This window comes from Artibeus jamaicensis, unplaced genomic scaffold (genome assembly GCF_021234435.1).
Source record: "Artibeus jamaicensis isolate MK-2021 breed Jamaican fruit bat unplaced genomic scaffold, CSHL_Jam_final contig_511, whole genome shotgun sequence".
Taxonomy (NCBI): Eukaryota; Metazoa; Chordata; class Mammalia; order Chiroptera; family Phyllostomidae; genus Artibeus; species Artibeus jamaicensis.
Window position 1 is genome coordinate 3,341,403 of NW_026521866.1, and position 19,265 is coordinate 3,360,667.

The 19,265-nt window shown below is 39.5% G+C and overlaps 1 protein-coding gene across 2 annotated transcripts in view; it reads left to right on the top strand.

Annotated features, from left to right (window-relative positions):
* The window catches only part of IMPA2 (inositol monophosphatase 2), a 78,131-nt gene extending 60,397 nt beyond the window's left edge, over window positions 1-17,734 (top strand). For both annotated transcript variants that reach the window (XM_037134480.2, XM_037134481.2), the window contains exons 6-8: window positions 14,857-14,965; window positions 15,710-15,861; window positions 17,180-17,734. In XM_037134480.2, coding sequence (XP_036990375.1) covers window positions 14,857-14,965; window positions 15,710-15,861; window positions 17,180-17,295 — 377 coding nt within the window. In that variant the 3' untranslated portion in view covers window positions 17,296-17,734. The remainder of the gene's footprint in view (window positions 1-14,856; window positions 14,966-15,709; window positions 15,862-17,179) is intronic.
* Window positions 17,735-19,265: the final 1,531 nt, after the last annotated feature.

The window sequence follows — 19,265 nt, forward strand, 5'->3', positions numbered from 1 at the left end:
GGATCCTGGTGTCTGTCCCTTCAGCTCTCTCCCTAGAGCCACCAGGTCCAGACTCTCCTCAGACATCTCTAGTCCACTCTGCCCTCCCTCTACTAGAGCCCAGGGTGTATAGCTGTAAAGGAAATTTTGTATATTGGCCCTTTAAGAGACTCTCTGCAACTCCAGTCGTCTCTCCCTGGCAAACAGAAACCCCATTGATTTTCACAGAAACCTAGACATTGTCTGGGTTCCTCCCTGGCTCTGGTACTGTAGGCTGAGGAGCCCAGCTTGGGGTCTAGACCCACACTTATTAAGGAGAACCTCTGGCTGCTGAAATATCCCTCTGTAACTTCAGCTGTGGCCTGTGGAAACCCAGCCAACCCTCTCACACCTCCTCTGTACTGCCTACGAGTTTTGTTGTGGTAAAGTGGTTTCTTCTGTCCTTGATTACAAGGCTTCTTTCCAGCTGGTGGTCATTTTGGATGATTTCTCTACAATTTAGTTGTAATTCCAGATTGGTCCTGTGAGGAGGTTAGTGTAGCTTCCACTTACTCCTCCACCATCTTTCCATCTTTGATGGTTAATGTAATGTAGTGTTATGAGGTATGAAGAAAATCTGACCTTACACACACACACACACACACACACACACACACACACACACGTTAGTTGCATGTGAAATATAATGGCATACCAATGAATTTTCTTTGTACTCTAGTTCATTGAAATCTGTTGGGATGTTTTCTACTTTGGATCTTTTGCTCATGTATGATTTCGTAATATCATACACCGGTCATGTGGAAAATACAGGTTCACTGATATTTTCAGCTTTTTCAAATGTTAATGTTTATAAATACTTTAAAAGTCATACACATTAATATCAGCACTCTTCCTTTTTTTTTTTTAGAAAAACATTTTTTTAATTTATTTTTTAGAGAGAGGAAGGGAAGGAGAGAAATATCAATGTATGGTTGCCTCTCGTGAGTCCCCTGCTGAGAACTGGCCTGCAACCCAGGCATGTGCCCTGACTAGGAATTGAACCGAGATTGTGTGGTTCATGAGCCTGCACTCAATCCTCTGAGCTACACCAGCTAGGGCAGCACTCTTCCTTTCATGAGAAATGTTTAGGTATTGGTTAGGTATCAAGCTACAAAGGTGGATAGAAGACTTCCCAAATTCTAATTTCTACTTGAAAGCTTGAGTTCTATCAGTGGTAACCTTGTTAGTTGAAGTGATGGGCAGATTTTTTTCACTTAAAAAAATATCTTCTAAATATCCATCTCTGAATAACTATAGTTTATGAAATTCCCTAATAACACAGGATCAATTCAAAAGACATGTATTGAATCTTAGAGTTAAAGATTTAGTACAATTAATCATTTTTTTAAAGATTTTATTTATTTATTTTTAGAGGGGAAGGAAAGGAGAGAGGGAGAGAAACATCAATGTATGGTTGCCTTTCGTGCATCCCCTGCTGGGAACTGGCCTGCAGGGAACCGGTCTGCAACCCAGGCATGTGCCCTGACTGGGAATCGAACCGTGATTGTCTGCTTTGAAGGCCCGTGCTCAATCCACTGAGCTACACCAGCCAGGGCCAATTAATCATTTTTATAGCTTTATCATTACTAAGTAAAACTGACATTTTTCCCCAGTATGTAAGTGTAGCAGAGAAGACTGCAATGATTACTAGAACAGGTGAGGCCTTTCCTTGCTTTCTCTACCCATCATGCAAATATTAACACAATGGAAAAGACAAATGTCTTAGCATTATTAGGAAATTTGCTTTTAACTTCGCTGATTTCTAAAAGAAGCTCAGGGACCACACTTTGAGAACTACTCCAGTTGATTTCTCAGGAAGCTTCATAGGAACAATATTCCTGGAGTTCTTATATGTTCATAAATTTATCAGTGGCCATTATGCTTGAAAATTTGTTTTTCTGCTAATAAAATACATGGCTCACATTTTCTTGTGTTAAATGCCTTAAATTGTTTCTGTCATCTTTTGGTATAACCACATTATTGAAAAGTCTGCAGTTTTTTTTCCCCCTCATATGGGACTTTCAGTTTTTACCTGAATACCCAAATAGTTTTTTTTCTTTAGAGTACAGTAATTTTAATAGTGTTGTTTCTTACAAGTCCATTTTCCTAGGTACATGCCCTTCCAATATGTAATTTTAAGTCTTTTTAAAAAATAATTAGGCCCTGGCTGCTGTGGCTCAGTGGTTGAGCACTGTCCCACAAATCAAAGGGTTGTCTGTTGGATTCCCATTTGATTCACCTGGGGCACGTGCCTGCATTGTGGGCCAGGTCCCTGGTGGGGGCAGGGGAGGGGGCAGGAGCAAGAGAGGCAACCATACAATGATGTTTCTTTCCCTCTCTTCTTCCTTTCCCCTCTCTAAGAAATAAATAAGTAAAATATCTTTAAAAATAATTTAGGAGTTTTCTTGAATTATAGTTCTCAGTACTTATTTATTTTCAAATTTGGTTGCTTAGATTTTTGCCTTCTGGGTCTTTTATTATATGTATGAGTGGGAACCCTCCACACACCAAAATGGAATCATTCTTCTGGAGGGTGGGCCTCTTGTAATACAGGCTTCCCCCACTAGGTGAACATTCTAGGAACCCATCTGTGTCAGTGTACCAGCTAGCGTTGTGAGAGGCTGCGTTTGGCTTCAGTGATTATTTTTTAAGGCTTTCAATGTGTTTGCCCATTTCATGATGAGTGATTTACGAACATACCTGCCCACACCACTCTAAATAAATGCTCAGCAGTTTTTCACCAAAAATAGCATGACCCCAGTGCCCCACCCTCCTTCTTCAACCAATTGCACCCGAGGGACTTTTTTAGTTTCCCTGGATGAAAAAAGTCCTCAAAGGGAAATGTTTTGCTGGTGTGGAAGAGGTGGAACAAAAAACAGCAGAAGCATTAAAAGGCATCGATATTGAAGAGTTCAAAAACTATTTTGAGCAGTGAAAAAAGTCTCTATAGGTGTATTGCACTAAATGGAGAGTACTTTGAAGGTAACTGGAGTTTAAGTATGTAAGAATAAATACATAGGGAGAGGATGGTGGCTAGGTAAGAGGGAGCAGATTACACTCCCCCCTACAAATGGGAGACAAACCTGGCCGATATACAGAGGAACAGAACAGACAGCCAACAGTACCACAGCATATATGAAAATAGGAGATCAAAAATTATAGCGGACATTGAAAAACCAGACTGTAAGGAGAGTGCTTCAGGACAATAAGGGCCCAGGGATAAGCGCAGGGACCAGGGAGGCTGCAGCCCAGGGCCCGCTGCGCCAGCCACAGGGCTCTTGGAAGAGAGCTGGTTCAGCCCTTCCTCCCCAGCCAAGCAGGGTTTGAGCAGCACTGGGAGAGACCTAGTTGTTTGAAGTTGCAGAGAGGGGAGTAAGGATTGAGTGGCAATCACATGGGGGCTGTGAACACCCACTCATAGCCCTGGAAAGAGCATGTGCCCAAGCCCGGGTGACCAGTGGCAGCCTGGTCAGGTGCGTGCTCCTACAACCCCAGGAGAGAGAGCTTTGTGGAACACCTGGGGACCACACCCACGGACCCAGAGAGAGCCTGTGTGCCTTGGGAGACCCCGAGACCACATCTGTAAATGCGCCCCTCAGCCTGCTGCAGCCAGCAACAACAGAAAAACTGGTTTGGCCAGTTTGAAACCAGCAAGAGGTTTTTTGCGTTTTTGTTTTTTGTTTGTTCGTTTGATTTTTTAAAGTAATTTTTTATTTTTACATTTATATTATTTTTTATCTCTCAATTCCTTTTGCTTCTCTTTCCTTCTCATTTTATTCTTTCTTCTTTCTTTCCAATTTTATCTCTTCTACTCTTCTTAGTCTGTTTCTTTTTTTAAATACCCACAAATGAGACCAAAAAACCTGGAACTGTGAAAAGACCAGAATTGGACCCAAAGAGGGGTTATCCCAACAGCTGAGACAGAGAGACAAATTTCACTTTTCTATTAGGAGAACCTGCAAGATGTTGCATATTTGTATTATTATTTTTTCATTCTTCTTACATCTTTTATTTGAATAGTATTTTTGTATTCCTCTTCTTTCTATTTAGTCTTCTTTGCTTGGCTGGTTACGTTGTATCATTTGACAGGTTTCCCCTGTTCTCTAATTCATAGTGTATTACTAATTTATTGTCCTTCACTTCACCTGTGTTCCCTTAGCACACTATTGAAGGTGCAATACTCCCTGTTCTTGGAATCTAGATCTCATAGATTCTGTCATGATTGTTGCTCTAATATTACTGTAAATAATAGCTGTTCTGTACTATTATAAATACTACACAACACCCCTCCCAGATCTTAGTCCACTTCACGGTTTCCTAAACTCTATTACTGTAGTGGTTAACTCTATTCTCTCACACACTACACCTATTTACTATCTTTTATTCTCACCTTACCTCAGAATTTGACCTCCCATAACCTCACTGCTTTTCTGTGATCCAAGTCACAATCCATCCCTCCCCAACAAGAGTCTTATCTTCTTTCCATCTTTCTAAAAAGTTGCTACTGGGGTGGAATATCACAGTTAATACACAAAGGATCTTCTATCCTTTACCAGCTACTACTGTAAATAGCATAGAATACTCTCTTGCTGTCTTAAATCATTTTGCCTTACCCCTTGAACTGATCACAAAAAAGAGTAGGTGGAAGCAGTGAACACCAGGATACCTGAAGGACACTGCACCACTGAATCTCACAGGTATTCTATCACAGAAGTTCACACCATAAACCCAGGGAGTCAGAACAGATCAATTTAAGATACTGAGGCTAACAAGAAGAGTCTCACAAACAGTGGGAAGACAAAGAAACAATCCCCAAGTGAAAGGAAAGGAGGAAACTTCAGAAAGAATGCTAGATGAAATAGAGGCAACTCAACTATCAGATACTGAATTCAAGGCAATGGTTATCAGGAAGCTCCATGAGCTCAAAATGAATTACCAGATACTACACGGAAACTACAATGAACTCACTGCAAACTATATCAACATGAAAAGGAAATAGAAACTATCAACAAGAACCAAGAGGAAATGAAGAATACAATATATGAACTGAAGAACACAGTAGAAGGAATCAAAAGCAGGATCAATGAGGCAGAAGATCATATCAGTGAGCTGGAGGACACAGTAGAAAAAAACACCAAGAAAGAGCAAGAAAAGGAAAAGAGGCTCAGAAAGAATGAAGAGGGATTAATACAAATACAAGACAATATAAAATGTAATAATATCCATATAATAGAGATACCAGAAGGAAAAGAAGAAGAGAAAGGGATAGAAAACCTATTTGAAAAAGTAATGATGGAAAACTCTCCTAATTTGATGAGAGAAAAAGTCACACAAATCCAGGAAACACAAGAGAGTCCCAAAAGAGGCTCCCAAAAGAGAGTCCCAATCAAGAGGAACCCAAAGAGACCCACTTCAAGACTCATCATAATAAAAATGGCAAAATTCCAAGACAAACAGAGAATCTTAAAGGCAGCAAGGGAGAAAAAGGAAATAACATACAAGGGAGCCTAGATGAGGTTAGCAACTGACTTCTCAATGGAAACACTCCAAGCCAAAAGAGAATGGCAAGAAATATTCCAAGTAATGAGAACCAGAGGCCTGCAACCAAGGATACTTTACTCAGCAAGGCTCTCAATCAAGATAGAAGGCCAAATAAGGAGCTTTCAAAAAAAAAAGTCTAAAAAAATACACCTCCACCAAACCAGTTCTGCAAGACATGCTAAAGGGACTGCTTTAAGGAAAGGAAGGAAAAGAGAGAGAGACAGGAACACAGGTACAGAAATGGCAATGAATAAGTACCTATCAATAATTACCTTAAATGTAAATGGATTAAATGCTCCAATTAAAAGACATAGAATGGCTGAATGGATAAGAAAGCATGACCCACACATATGCTGTCAACAGGAGACCCACCTCATGACAAAAGACCTACACAGACTGAAAGTAAAGGGCTGGAGACAAATTCTCTAAGCAAACAGGGAAAAAAAAGCCAGAGTAGCAATACCCATTTAAGACAAAACAGACTTCGAAAAAAGGGCCATAAAGAGAGGCCCAGAATGTCACTTCATAATACTCAAGGGAAGAATCCACCAAGAAGACATTAACATCATAAATATATATGCACCCAACATAGCAGCACCCAAATACATAAAGAAAATCTTGGAGGACTTCAAGAAAGATATTGATAGTAACACAATTATAGAAGGGGATTTTAACATCCCACTTTAAAAAATGGACAGATCTTCCAAACAAAATATCAATGAAGATATTGTGGCATTGAACAAAGCCCTAGGTGAAATGGACTTAACTGATATACATAGAGCCCTTCATCTGAAAGAAACTAAATACACATTCTTTTCAAATACATATGAAACATTTTCAAAAATAGCCCACATGATAGGACACAAAATAAGCCTCAACCAGTTCAAAAAAATTGAAATCATCCCAAGCATTTTCTCCAACCACAAGGGACTGAAACTGGAAACCAACCCCAAGGGAAAAAAAGCCCAAACACTCAAACTCATGGAGATTGAATAGCATGTTATTAAACAATGAATGAGTCAAGAATGAAATTAGACAAGAAATCAAAAGGTGTCTGGAAACAAATGAAAATGAATTCACAACAACTCAAAATTTATGGGACACAGCAGAAGCAGTCCTGAGAGGGAAGTTCATAGTGATATAGGCCTACCTAAAAGAGATAGAAACATTTCAAATAAACAACCTAACCCTACATCTACAAGAACTCGAGGAACAACAAACACAGCCCAGAGCTACTAGACAAAAGGAAACAACCAAGATCAGAGCAGAATTAAATGACATAGAGACAAAAAGCACAATTCTAAGGATCAATGAATCCAGGAGGTGGTTCTTTGAAAAGATAACCAAAATTGACAAGCCTTTAAACAGGCTCATCAAGAAAAAAAGAAAGATCACCTAAATAAACACAATCAGAAATGAAAGAGGAGAGATTACAGCTGATACTACAGAAATACAAAGAGTTGTAAGAAATTACTATGAAGAACTGTATGCCAAGAAATTTGAAAACCTAGGTGAAATGGACAAATTTCTAGAGAAATACAGTCTTCCAAAACTCAATGAAAAAGAAGCAGAAAGCCCGAACAGACCAGTAACAGCAGATGAAATTGAAGCAGTAATCAAAAAACTCCTGACACACAAAAGCCCTGGACCACATGGTTTTACAGGAGAACTCTACAAAGCAGTAAAGAAGAGCTAAACCTTATTCTTCATAGACTATTCCAAAAAATCCAAAATAATGGAAGACTCCCAAACTCTTCTTATGAAGCCAACATCATCTTAATCCCAAAACCAGATAAAGACACAACAAAGAAAGAAAACTTCAGGCCAATGTCGCTAATGACCATAGATGCTAAAATCCTCAACAAAATATTGGCAAACCACATCCAATAATACATTAAGAAGATCATACACCATTACCAAGTGGATTCATCCCAGGGATGCAAGGGTGGTTCAACATTTGCAAATCAGTAAATGTAATACATCACATAAACAAAAGCTAAGACAAAAATCACATGATAATATCAATATCTGCAGAAAAAGCACAGCACCCATTTAGGGTAAAAACACTCAGCAAAGTGGGAATAGAAGGAGCATTCCTCAACATGATAAAGGTTATATATGAGAGACCTACAGCCAACATCATACTCAATGGGCAAAAACTAAAATCTTTTCTACTAAGATCAGGAGCAAGACAAGGTTGTCCACTTTCACCACTTCTATTCAATATAATATTGGAAGTCCTAGCCACAGCAATCAGACAAGAAAAGGAAATAAAAGGCATCCAAATTGGGAAGGAGGAAACAAGACTTTCATTGTTTGCAGATGAGATAATAGTGTACGTAGAAAATCCTATAGACTCCACCCTAAAACTGCTCAACCTAACAAATGAGTTTGGCAAAACAGTAGGATACGCAGTCAATATCCAGAAATCAAAGACATTTTTGTATACCAACAATGAAACTGCAGAAGCAGAAACCAAGAAAAAAAATCCCATTTTATATAACAAAAAGAAAAAATAAAATATCTAGGAACAAGCCTAACCAAAGATGTAAAAGACCTATGTGCAGAAAACTACACAGCACTGAAGAAAGAAATCAAGGAAGACACAAATAGAAACATATTCCATGTTCATGGACTGGAAGAATTAACATCAATAAAAGATCTATACTGCCCAAAGCAATTTACAGATTTAATGCAATATCTATTAAAGTACCAATGGCATATTTCACAGACATAGAACAAACACTTCAAGAATTTATGTGGAACCATTAACAACCCCAAATATCTGCTGCAATTTTAAGAAAGAAGAGGGATCACAACACCTGATACCAAACTGTATCACGAGGCCACTGTAATCAAAACAGCCTGGTATTGCATAAAAACAGGCACGTGGACCAGTAGAACAGAACAGAGAGCCCAGAAATAAATCCAAGTCTCTATGGTCAATTTATATTCGACAAAGGGGGCAGCAACATAAAGTAGAGTAAAGATAGCCTCTTCAACCAATGGTGTTGGGAGAACTGGACAGCTACGTGCAAAACAGTGAAACGTGAGCACCAACTTACACCATACACAAAAATAAATTCAAGGTGGATAAAAGACTCAAATATAAGCCATAACACCATTAGAATCCTAAAGGAGAACGTAGGCAGGAAATTCTTAGATATTTCACACAGCAACATTTTTACTGTTACGTCCCCTAGAGCAAGAGACATAAAGGAAAGAATAAATAAATGGGATCTCATCAAAATAAAAAGCTTCTGTACAGCTAAAGAAAAGAGTATTAAAGGAGAACCAACTGTATGGGAAAACATTTGCCAGTGATACCTCAGACAAGGGTTTAATCTCCAAAATATATAAATAACTCACATGACTCCACTCTAAGAAGACAACCAATCCAATTAAAAAATGGGCAAAGGACTTGAATAGACACTTCTCCAAGGAGGATATACAGAGGATCCAGAGACACGTGAAAAGATTTTCAGTATAGCTAGCTATCAGAGACATGCAAATTAAAACTACAGTGAGTTGTGACCACTTCACACCAGTCAGAATGGCCATCATAAACAAAGCAACAAGTGTTGGAGTGGCTGTGGAGAAAACGGAACCCTAGTACACTGTTGGTAGGATTGCAGACTTGTACAACCACTATGGAAAACAGTATGGAATTTTCTTGGAAAACTAAAAATGGATCTGCCTTTTGACCCAGCAATTCCACGGCTAGGATTATATCTTAAGAACCCTGAAACACCAATCCAAAAGAAACTATGTACCCCAATGTTCATAGCAGCACAATTTACAATAGCTAAGTGCTGGAAGCAAGGTAGGTGCCCCTGAGTAAGTTAATGGATGCAAAAACTATGGTACATTTACACAATGAAATTCTGTGCAGCGGAAAGAAAGAAGGAGCTCCTACCCTGTGTGACAGCATGGATGGAACTGGAGAAAGCATTATGCTAAGTGAAATAAGCAGGCAGTGAATGAAAGACAAATACCACATGATTTCATCTTTAACAGGAACCTCAACAACAAAACAAATAAGCAAGCAAAATATAAGCAAAGACACTGAACTAGAGAACAGGCTGGCAGTGTACAGAGAAGAGAGGGGAAGGAATTTCAGGGAAAAGGGGAAGGGTTTACAGGAACAAGTATAAAAGACACATGGAGAAAAACTAGGGGGGGTGGAAATGGGAAGGAGGGTGGAATGCTGGGTGGGTTGGCTGGGATGGGAGTAAAAGACAGAAAACTGTACTTGAACAATAATTAAATTTAAAAAACACAATTTTTTATAAATAAATTCTGGGTTTGGGGCGGGGCCCACTGCCCTGTATGTTGGGTCTCCTTTGCTTAACCGTGTCTTTATTACTTTCTTTTGAATTCTTTTCATCTATTTCATCATATTTTTAATCTTCTCTTATTCATTCTTTATTTTTTGTAAAGGATGATACATTGGGTTATTTATTCTGTATTTTTTTAGTTTAATGTTCTCATCTGAAATGTTTTCTGATTCTTTACTAAGTTCTATCCCCTCTACCTTTTAGTTATGCTGCTGTCTTTTAATATATTATTATTTTTTTAATTTTATTTTTCAATTACCATTGATGTTCAATATTATAATCTTCATTTTTTACATAAAGCTATTTCTGTTTTGTGGACAAATCTTTCTGGCATTCTTTGATAGGCTGGAAAGATGTTTTTTCTGCCCCTAATTTTTTTTCTAATGATAATTGTATATGGGATTTAACCATCATTGTTTCCTTTTACTTTTCTTTTTTTCTATTAGAAATCTGTATTCCTGAACTTGTGGTCAGGGTAGGGCTCGAGACAGTTTCTGTACTTTCACAGCTCTAGAACTCCCTTTTCTGTTTTTGTGAGGTGTTCAAAAAAACCACATCCCACATTAGTTCAGGGCCCCATGAACTGGTGTGTACACAGCTTCTCTGACATTGGCCCAAGCTGGTTTCCAGTGAGTGACTATTGGTGATTTTGAGGTTCTCCTGTTCTTGGGTCCAATATATGCTAGATGCTTCTCTCCTCCTGATGTCACAATACCATGTGGTCTTGAACCTGCTAGAGGTTTGCCACACCCATTTTGGGGGCGGTGTTGGCTATACCTTGTCAATAAAGGTTTGTTTGTTTGCTTTTTTAAAAATAATGTCTATAGTTTTGTCTTTTGCTCTCCTAGTCATTCTGTCTGTTTTTATCAGAGGATATTTAAGGAAGTTAAAATCTACATGGGTTGTTGCATAGATTTCCAATCCTGTCTTCCCCAGGATTCTAAGCAATACTCTTTTTTTTCCCAAGTTGTTTGCTTTTTAAAATTAACTTCTTAAGGTGAAAATCAAATAACATAAAATTAATCACTTCAAAGTGAACAATTCAGTGTCAGTGTGTTCAAAGGACTGCACAATTGTATTCTCCAAAGTAAAACTCTACACCCATTAGGTGTACTCTCTCTCCTTCACATCCCCTCTTCCTACTCCACCTCCAGTCACCAGGCTTCATTCTTAGTACTTATGTATCTAAGTTAAATAAAGTTAAATTTTATTTTTATATGAATAGCTTGTAGTGTTTATAAGAAGTCTGAAAGAATTAGGACATACATAAAAATACATGCTGGTATGAGTGTTGTTTCAGGAGCTTTACATTCAGCAAAACCTGTTAGTGCCCAAAAGGGATATTTCCCACACTTAAAGCATAATCGTCTCTTTCTCCATGAGTTCATATCTCAGTGTATACACACAACTTGCTTCCCTTGCCTTTAAGTTGTAAAATTTCTCTTTGATACTCTGGGTATTTTTAACTGCTCAACTATAAAAAGGGTTTTCACAACTATTGGAAATCAAACTATTGGGCTACATTTTTTCACTCTAAATAAAATCTGTTTACTGAAGTATACAGAGATGTTCTACTTCAAAATTTATTAGTATTTTTTGTGGTAAAATATACAATATATAATATAAAATTTGCCATTTTAGTCATTTTTGTGTATAATTTAGTGGTATTTATTATATTCACAATGTTGTGCAGCCATTACCTCTGTACCCATTAAACAATAACTCTCCATTCCCAAGAAATGTACCCGCGAAGACACAGAATATTTTAAATTAAAAATATAATTAGCATTTCATTAAAAACTAAAATGTTATGATAAATATTGAATTAATGTTAATAAAATGCAGCAATCAAACTAGTTGTATATAGTTAATCAGGAATAATCATAATATAAGAAGATGTTAAGTAGAAGAGATTTATAATTTTTCCTTATCTAGAGCAAAATAAAACACTAAAGCATTTTGCCTGAAGGTGGCAGCACCGAGACTTCTTTTTTTTTCTCTGTTCTTGATTTCATTTGGGAAAAAAATGTTTTAGCAAGAGTGAGAAAGAATAGATACATTGCAGCTAGAAAAAGAGGAAGGTAGTAGATACAGAGATACCTTTTCATGAATTTAAAACTATGGAAAGGAACCCCTTCTTTTACATATCAACTGACAAGCTTGAGTTTAAGTCTGGGTCTCACCACTTAAGGGCTACATGACTTCAAGCAGGTCACTTTTCTGAGCTTGGTCTCCTCAGTTGTGAAACAAGGACAGTGAGACAATGAACGTGATGTAGGACTAAAAGCATACATAGAAGTGTCTGGAAAAGAATAAGATATGAGCACTTGTTGTTTCCACACTTTGCTTAATTTCCCTTGTGAAATAGTCTGATGGCACTTAATTTGAAAATCCCTGCTCTTCTTGCACTAGCCCTGCATATAGGGGTATCTGCTTATCTAGGCTGACACTCTGGGGGACTTTCTCTCTATTCACACTACACCAGTCTCTCCCTCTGATAAGGACAGATTGGACTAGGCCTTGGCCTGAGCAGTAGTCACAGGTTATGAACCTGACTAACACTGGGTGCTTATCTCCCTATGGAAATTGATTGTCTGACTTTCTAGTTCTTGGGGGGAAATCTTCAGTGTCTTGTGTAATTATCAAAATCTGAAATATGCACACTCTTTCATTCAGAAATCCTACTTTTATTAATCTATCCTGGAAAATATATCAACGTGACTACACAAATCCACACAGAAAAAGAGATAACATTGTTTACAATAACAAGACTTACAACTGTTTATCTGGGGGAGGGATGGTTAAACCACTTCTTTCATTGGTTAGAATAACATTCAGTTGTTACAAGTATAGAAGGATGGTAAAAGGTGTACTCAGTACATTGTTGTATCAAAAGAACAAGTAATGAAGTAACCTGTCAAATTATGTTTTAAAATATGATGTTCACGCCCTAGCCAGGTAGCTCAGTTAGTTGGAGCATTGTCCTGTACACCAAAAGATTACAGATCCAATCCCCTGTCAAGGCACATACCTAGATTGCAGGTTCAATCCTTTTGATTCCTAGTCAGGGTGCATACAAGAGGCAATAAGTGGATGGTTCTCTCTCACAATATTGTTTCTCTCTCTCTCCCCCTTCCTCTTTATCTAAAATCAACAAACATATCATTGGGTGAGGATTTTTTTAATGGTAAATATATAATGTTCATGTACACCTGTGGGTATATGTAGGATTTGAAGTTCGGAAAAGAAATTAGAAGTACGATTAGGCAAGACGCCACTGCAGCTTCACTTTCATTTTCTTCCCTGGCCTCCTCTGAAACTACTTATCTTGCTTCCTTGTTTTCCCTGGCAAAAATAACATGCATACTATCTAATGTCTTTTTTACTTTTAATATAATGGGCACTCCCCAAATTGCAATATGTTACCATTCAAGGGAATATTTATAGCTAAATATTTATAATTCAGAATTTATTCCCTCCAAATTAGTGTTGTACATAGTGATTAGATTTTTGAGCTAGCCAACAAAATTCTACTTAACGCAAAAATTCTAACAAACTTTAAAATACTAGCAATTTAACAATCCAGCCCAAGCAAGAAGACACTTATCAATATTTGTTTAATGCTAGTATTTGAGAAAAAGCATTCATTGGTTCACTAACTATGTATCGAATGTATACTGTGCCTGGCCCTGTGGATATCTTTTTCTTCAAAAGAAGTCTATTTTTCCTGGGAACATACCATCTGAGTTTATAGCCTGGGTGCTGGGGTTAACTGGGTCCTGTCCATGGAGATCATGGAGCTGCCTGGCCCTCTCATCCCTTGTTGTGGTCATTGCCAGTGCACTCTCACTGCACGTGTGGGAGGTGCATTAGCTCAGCTTTAGTGCTGGGTGTACCTGGTGAGAAATGATTCAGACCTCCCAAAAAGTATAAAATGAGAGCATCTGACTTAAGAAAAGAGGGAAATTTGGTACAGATTCTAAGAGGAGATTGCCTTCTCACAGTCATCTGGTCCCTTAAAGATGACTTTGCAGATTTCAATGAGAGAGTAGGTCCATTGAGTGCAATAACTTCGGGAGTATGTGTTCCCTCCACTTCATAAAGTGGTTTTATTGTGTGATCTGAACATACCTGCTATGGCTGGCTGATTGTGCCTGAGCAACAGGCCTGAAGAGATATGACAGGCTAAATTTGGTCATGTTTGGGTATATGGCCAGGCAAGGACAAGCCTCTTGTGGTCCCCCACCAGTGAGTCAGGCCCAGGAAGGGAGCCCAGTCACATCCCTCCATGCCCATGGGCCGGCTTCCTGGCACAGGCAGCCCTCCAGTCCTATCACAGCAACTGTGGGCTTGGCGTGAGCACCTCACTGCTCTGTGCCAAGGAGGCCACACAACTACAGCAGTGGTCTTTATACTGGGGTGTTCACTCCTGAGGACTCTTTCCAAAGATGTTACTTAAAAGTTGTTTTCTCCACAGGGATAATGGTATTTCCATCTTTCTGATCCCAGCAGTTAAAGAATGGCTTTTAAAGACAGATTTAATTGATGAGGCATTTTTTTTCTTCAAACATTGGGTGGTCCTGGTTTGGAATCATTTTGTTTTAATTTGTGATCGAATGATGGGGGCTTTCCTAAGACACCAAACCTTTCCAGTTCTCACGCTAACTGTTCCTGAAAAGAGAGAACTGAAAAATCTGCTCCCTCTGAAATCTGAGTCAGAACGCAGCTTTAAAGGAATAATGATCAAATAGAGTGTAAATTTTGTTTCTCTGTTAATTGTGTCCTTACTTTTCAATATAGGTGTCAGAAAAACTTTATGGCATAAACCACTCTCAAAAGATACTTATTCTAGAAGGAATGAAACTCTGATATTTGACATTTGCTTCAGGGAAAACCCTGACTCTTCAGTTAGAACCAAGACTTGATTTTTCTGATTATGGGACATTTTTTTCTATTGCAGATCTTTCAAAGGCCTTGGTTCTAACAGAAATTGGTCCCAAACGTGACCCTGCTACTCTGAAATTGTTCCTGAGCAACATGGAGAGGTTACTCCACGCCAAAGCTCATGGGTATGACTTTTCAATTCCTGGAACACCCTGGGGCCAAGAAGAGTGTGCCAAACACAGGCTTGCTGCAGACTCCCTGAGGGCTGAAAGAGGAAAGATTCCTGGGACAGGAACACATACAGCCCGTGCTGAGGCCCAGGGAAGCCACACACTGTTTCATCATTCAGCATGGGAGCTCATGGAGCCAGCTGTTAGGAAACAGATAGGGGACATTTGTTCCTTTCTTAGCAACTTTGAGAAGCCATGGAACTGATCTCAAGCCACCCATCCAGCCCATCCTGTTTGCTTAGAGCCCTTCCTACATGATGTTTCTCCAGTAAACATTTAGGAAAATAAATCTGAGTCTGATTGAATACTCTTCATCTCCCATCCTGCATCTGGGTCTATGCTGTAGCTACTGGTTACATGAGGTGATTTAAATTTAAGTTAAAGTTTAATATAGTGAAAAATTGAGTTCTTTAGTTGTGCTAGCCATATTTCAAGTACCCTACAGCCACCAGTGGCTAGAGCTACCACAGAGCAGAATGTTTCCATCTTCACAGAAAATTCAGTTGGGCAGCACTGATCTAGACTCTAGATTTCAATCTATAGCTTTTTGGTAGAAGCCCCATGACTCATTTTTAATGACTGGGAGTGCTCAGCAGAGGAAGTGACTTTGGATGAAGTAAGCATGCACATTATTTAAGACCAGTGCAATTTATGCACAGTGCCACTCACACATATAATGCTCTCTTCCCTCTCTTCCAGGGTCCGAGTGATCGGGAGCTCCACCTTGGCACTCTGCCACCTGGCCTCAGGGGCCGCGGATGCCTATTACCAGTTTGGCCTGCACTGCTGGGACCTGGCTGCTGCTACCGTCATCATCAGAGAAGCAGGCGGCATCGTGATGGACACCTCAGGTGAACCCATCTGACCCTTGGCTTGCTCCCAATCCCCAGAGTCACAACAGCAGAGTAACACCTCCAGACTGAACGTCCCTCACTTCCTTCTCTACTGATGAGAGGGCATTGGAAAGGCAGTGGTCCAGTGCCTTCCCACCCTTCCTACCTTCCTATTTGTGCCTCTAGACATGAAAATATACCCTAGGATCAGAATATACCACCACTGTTTCCCATTTACATAACATTTGACAGTTTTCTAAGCACACAATCCATTGAGAATGGCAGAGGAGGCACTGTGCTCCCCATCTGACAAAGAGGAGACTAGTACCCCCATGGCCTGGTGTCTCGGCATTGGGTCAGCATGGTGTATAGTGTGGGGCACCCTCTGAGGATCTGAAAGATGACCTGTTACTTCTGCTTTGTAGTTATCTTGTCCCAGTGATTGACCCCCGGTTACATCCACTAAGCAAATCTGACCCCACTTAGCATCACTACCCCGGTTACATCCACTTAGCTTCAGACAGGTTGCTCACCTAATGTTTAGGAGTAACCCATCAGAGGCTGTGCGAATTCTTTTAGATTTCATTCTCTCCTAGCTTTGTAGACCCATGCTTACTAGCAGAAACACTGGGGCTCCCTTTTAACTATTGGGTATATAGGGGGCATATTTGGTCATTTGATTTCTACTTTTTTCCTCTTTCTCCTTTGAAAGACCTCAATTGAGCTACGAGAAAAGTATAAAAGTGAAGAGGTATCAGTCTTAGATGGCAAGGCCAGGCAGACCAGTTTCAGATTAAAAGCCACTCTGACACTGGATTTAACCACACAAGCACACATGTGCACAGAGGGCTCCAGCAAGGCCATTAGTCCTGTGCGTGCCCCCAGAAGGACACAAGACTTCTTTGTCCACCGTCAGCTGCCTGGTCTCCACAGCAACCAATTGGGTTGCCAGTCAGAAAGGCCAACTCATAGGGTCCTGAGTGCCACCGACACAGTGCAGAGGTTGAAAACTCCTCTCCCCTCTTCTGGTCTAACTAATCTTTAAAATCTCAGTCCTGAATATTGGGCCTCAAATTACATTCTCCCAACACAGCCTGCAGGACGGCATTGATTCATGGCACCTCCACTGCACTCATACTGGGGTAGAGCAGATGCTGAAAGTCATCACCACTTTCTCTGGCCAGGCTCAGGTCTAGACCACAATGTTTGTTTCCAGCCTTGAGCATGGCCTGAAAACTTTGTTTTCCTTGGAATGTGCACATGCTGAGTTGTTAACCCAGGACTGTTCTGCCCTCTCCAGTAACCCAGCTGCTCTCTTCTCCTCCTCTGTCCTCAGGCGGACCTTTCGACCTCATGTCTTGCAGAGTGGTTGCTGCAGGCACCCGAGAAATGGCTACGCTCATAGCTCAGGCCTTACAAACAATTAACTATGGGCGGGACGATGATAAGTGAAAGGGAGCAGAGGACTGAGAAGTGTGACCCAAGGACTGGTTCTTCCTGGAAGTACTAAAGCTGGCAGCCCATCCCGGGGGAGGAAGCTGCCTCAAGCAGCCTACACTTGAGTCAAGTTCCTGCATTTTTAACCACCCCAAAGGGAGGTGTTCTTCTAAAGTGTCTGGCTCTCTGGTTAAACCCACATCTTTCACCAGGATTTGGTGTACAGCTGGTTTCTTTCTTTGATCTTCTATAACCCTTTCCAGGTTAGTACAGTTCCTTCTTATCAGGGCCAAAACCCAAATCTCATGATGTACATATTGATAATTCAGTCTTGATTTTTTTTCCTCAGAATGCAAATCTCAGGTAATAAGGCTTTAGAACTGCTGATAAAGCAGATTTGTTCTCAGGCCCTCCCCCATGGTACTTCAGAATGCAATAAATCAAAATAATGGCACTCTGCTTACCTGCTTCCCTTCCTAAGTGTGTCACCTGTTTCCCTGAACAATACACAAAATCCACAGCTGTAGATGCCTCCACAACTCTCATGATGACTATTAGGAGGATCAAACCAAGAGTCAGAAGTATTCTCCTTAACCAGGGTCCACATGAACCAGACCAATTGGTATCAAGTCAAAGAATGAGTAGATGTACCAGGTTTTTTATCCACTCATCCACTGATGGGCACTTGGGCTATTTCCAGCACTTGGCTATTGTAAGTAGCACTGATATGAACATTGGGGTGCATAATTTCTTTTGAACTGGTGTTTCAAGATTCTTCAGGTAAAATCTCAGCAGTGGGATCTCTGGATCAAAAGGCAGTTCGATTTTTAGTTCTTTGAGGAAATTCCATACTGTTTTACACAGTGGCTACACCAATCTGCATTTCCACCAAAAGTACACTAGGGTTCCCTTTTCTCCACATCCTCACCAGTACTTGTTTGTTAATTTATTGATAATAGTCATTTTGGTAGGTGTGAGGTGATATCTCATTGTGGTTTTAATTTGCATCGCTCTGATAGCTAGTCATGTTGAGCATTTTTTATATATCTATGGGCCCTCTGTATGTCCTCCCTGAGAAGTGTCTATTCAGTTTCCTTGCCCAGTTTTTAGTTGGATTGTTTGTCTTCCTAGTGTTGTCATGTAATAAGCTCTTTACATATTTTGGAGCTCAAACCCTTGTCCATTGTATCACTAGGAAATATGTTCTCCCATGCAGTTGGTTCCTTTTTCATTTTGATGATAGCTTCTTTAGCTGTGCAGAAGCTTTTTAATTTGATGTCGTCCCATTTGTTTATTTTTTCTTTGATTTCCCTTTCCCTAGGGGATACATCAGCAAAAATATTGCTATGTAAGATATCTGAAATTTTACTGCTTATGTTTTCCTCTGGGATTTTTATAGCATCCCAACTAATATTTAAGTCTTTTCTTTATTTTGAGTTTATTCTGGTGTATGATGTAACATGGTGGCCTAGTGTCATTTTTTGTATGTACCTGTCTAGTTCTCTCAATACCAATTATTGAAGAGACTATTTTTATTCCATTGTGTGCTCTTGCCTCCTTTGTCAAATATTAGTTGGCCATAAAGACTAATATTTCTGGGCTCTTTATTCTGTTCCATTGATCTATGTGTCTGTTCTTATGCCAGTACCAGACTGTTTGTATTATAGTGACCTTGTAGTATAGTTTGATATTAAGTATTGTGATCTCTCCAACTTTGTTCTTCTTTCTCAAGATTGCTGAAGCTATACAGAGTCTTTTTTTGGTTCCATATAAATTTTTGGAATATTTATTATACTTCTGTGAAATATGCCATTGGTATCTGGATAGGAATTGTGTTGACTCCGTAGACTGCTTTGGGTAGTATGAACACTTTAATGATGTTAATTCTTCCAACCCATGAACACAGTATAGGTTTCCATTTATTTGTATCTTCATCAATTTCTTTCTTCAGTGTTCTATAGTTTTCCAAGTATAGGTCTTTTACC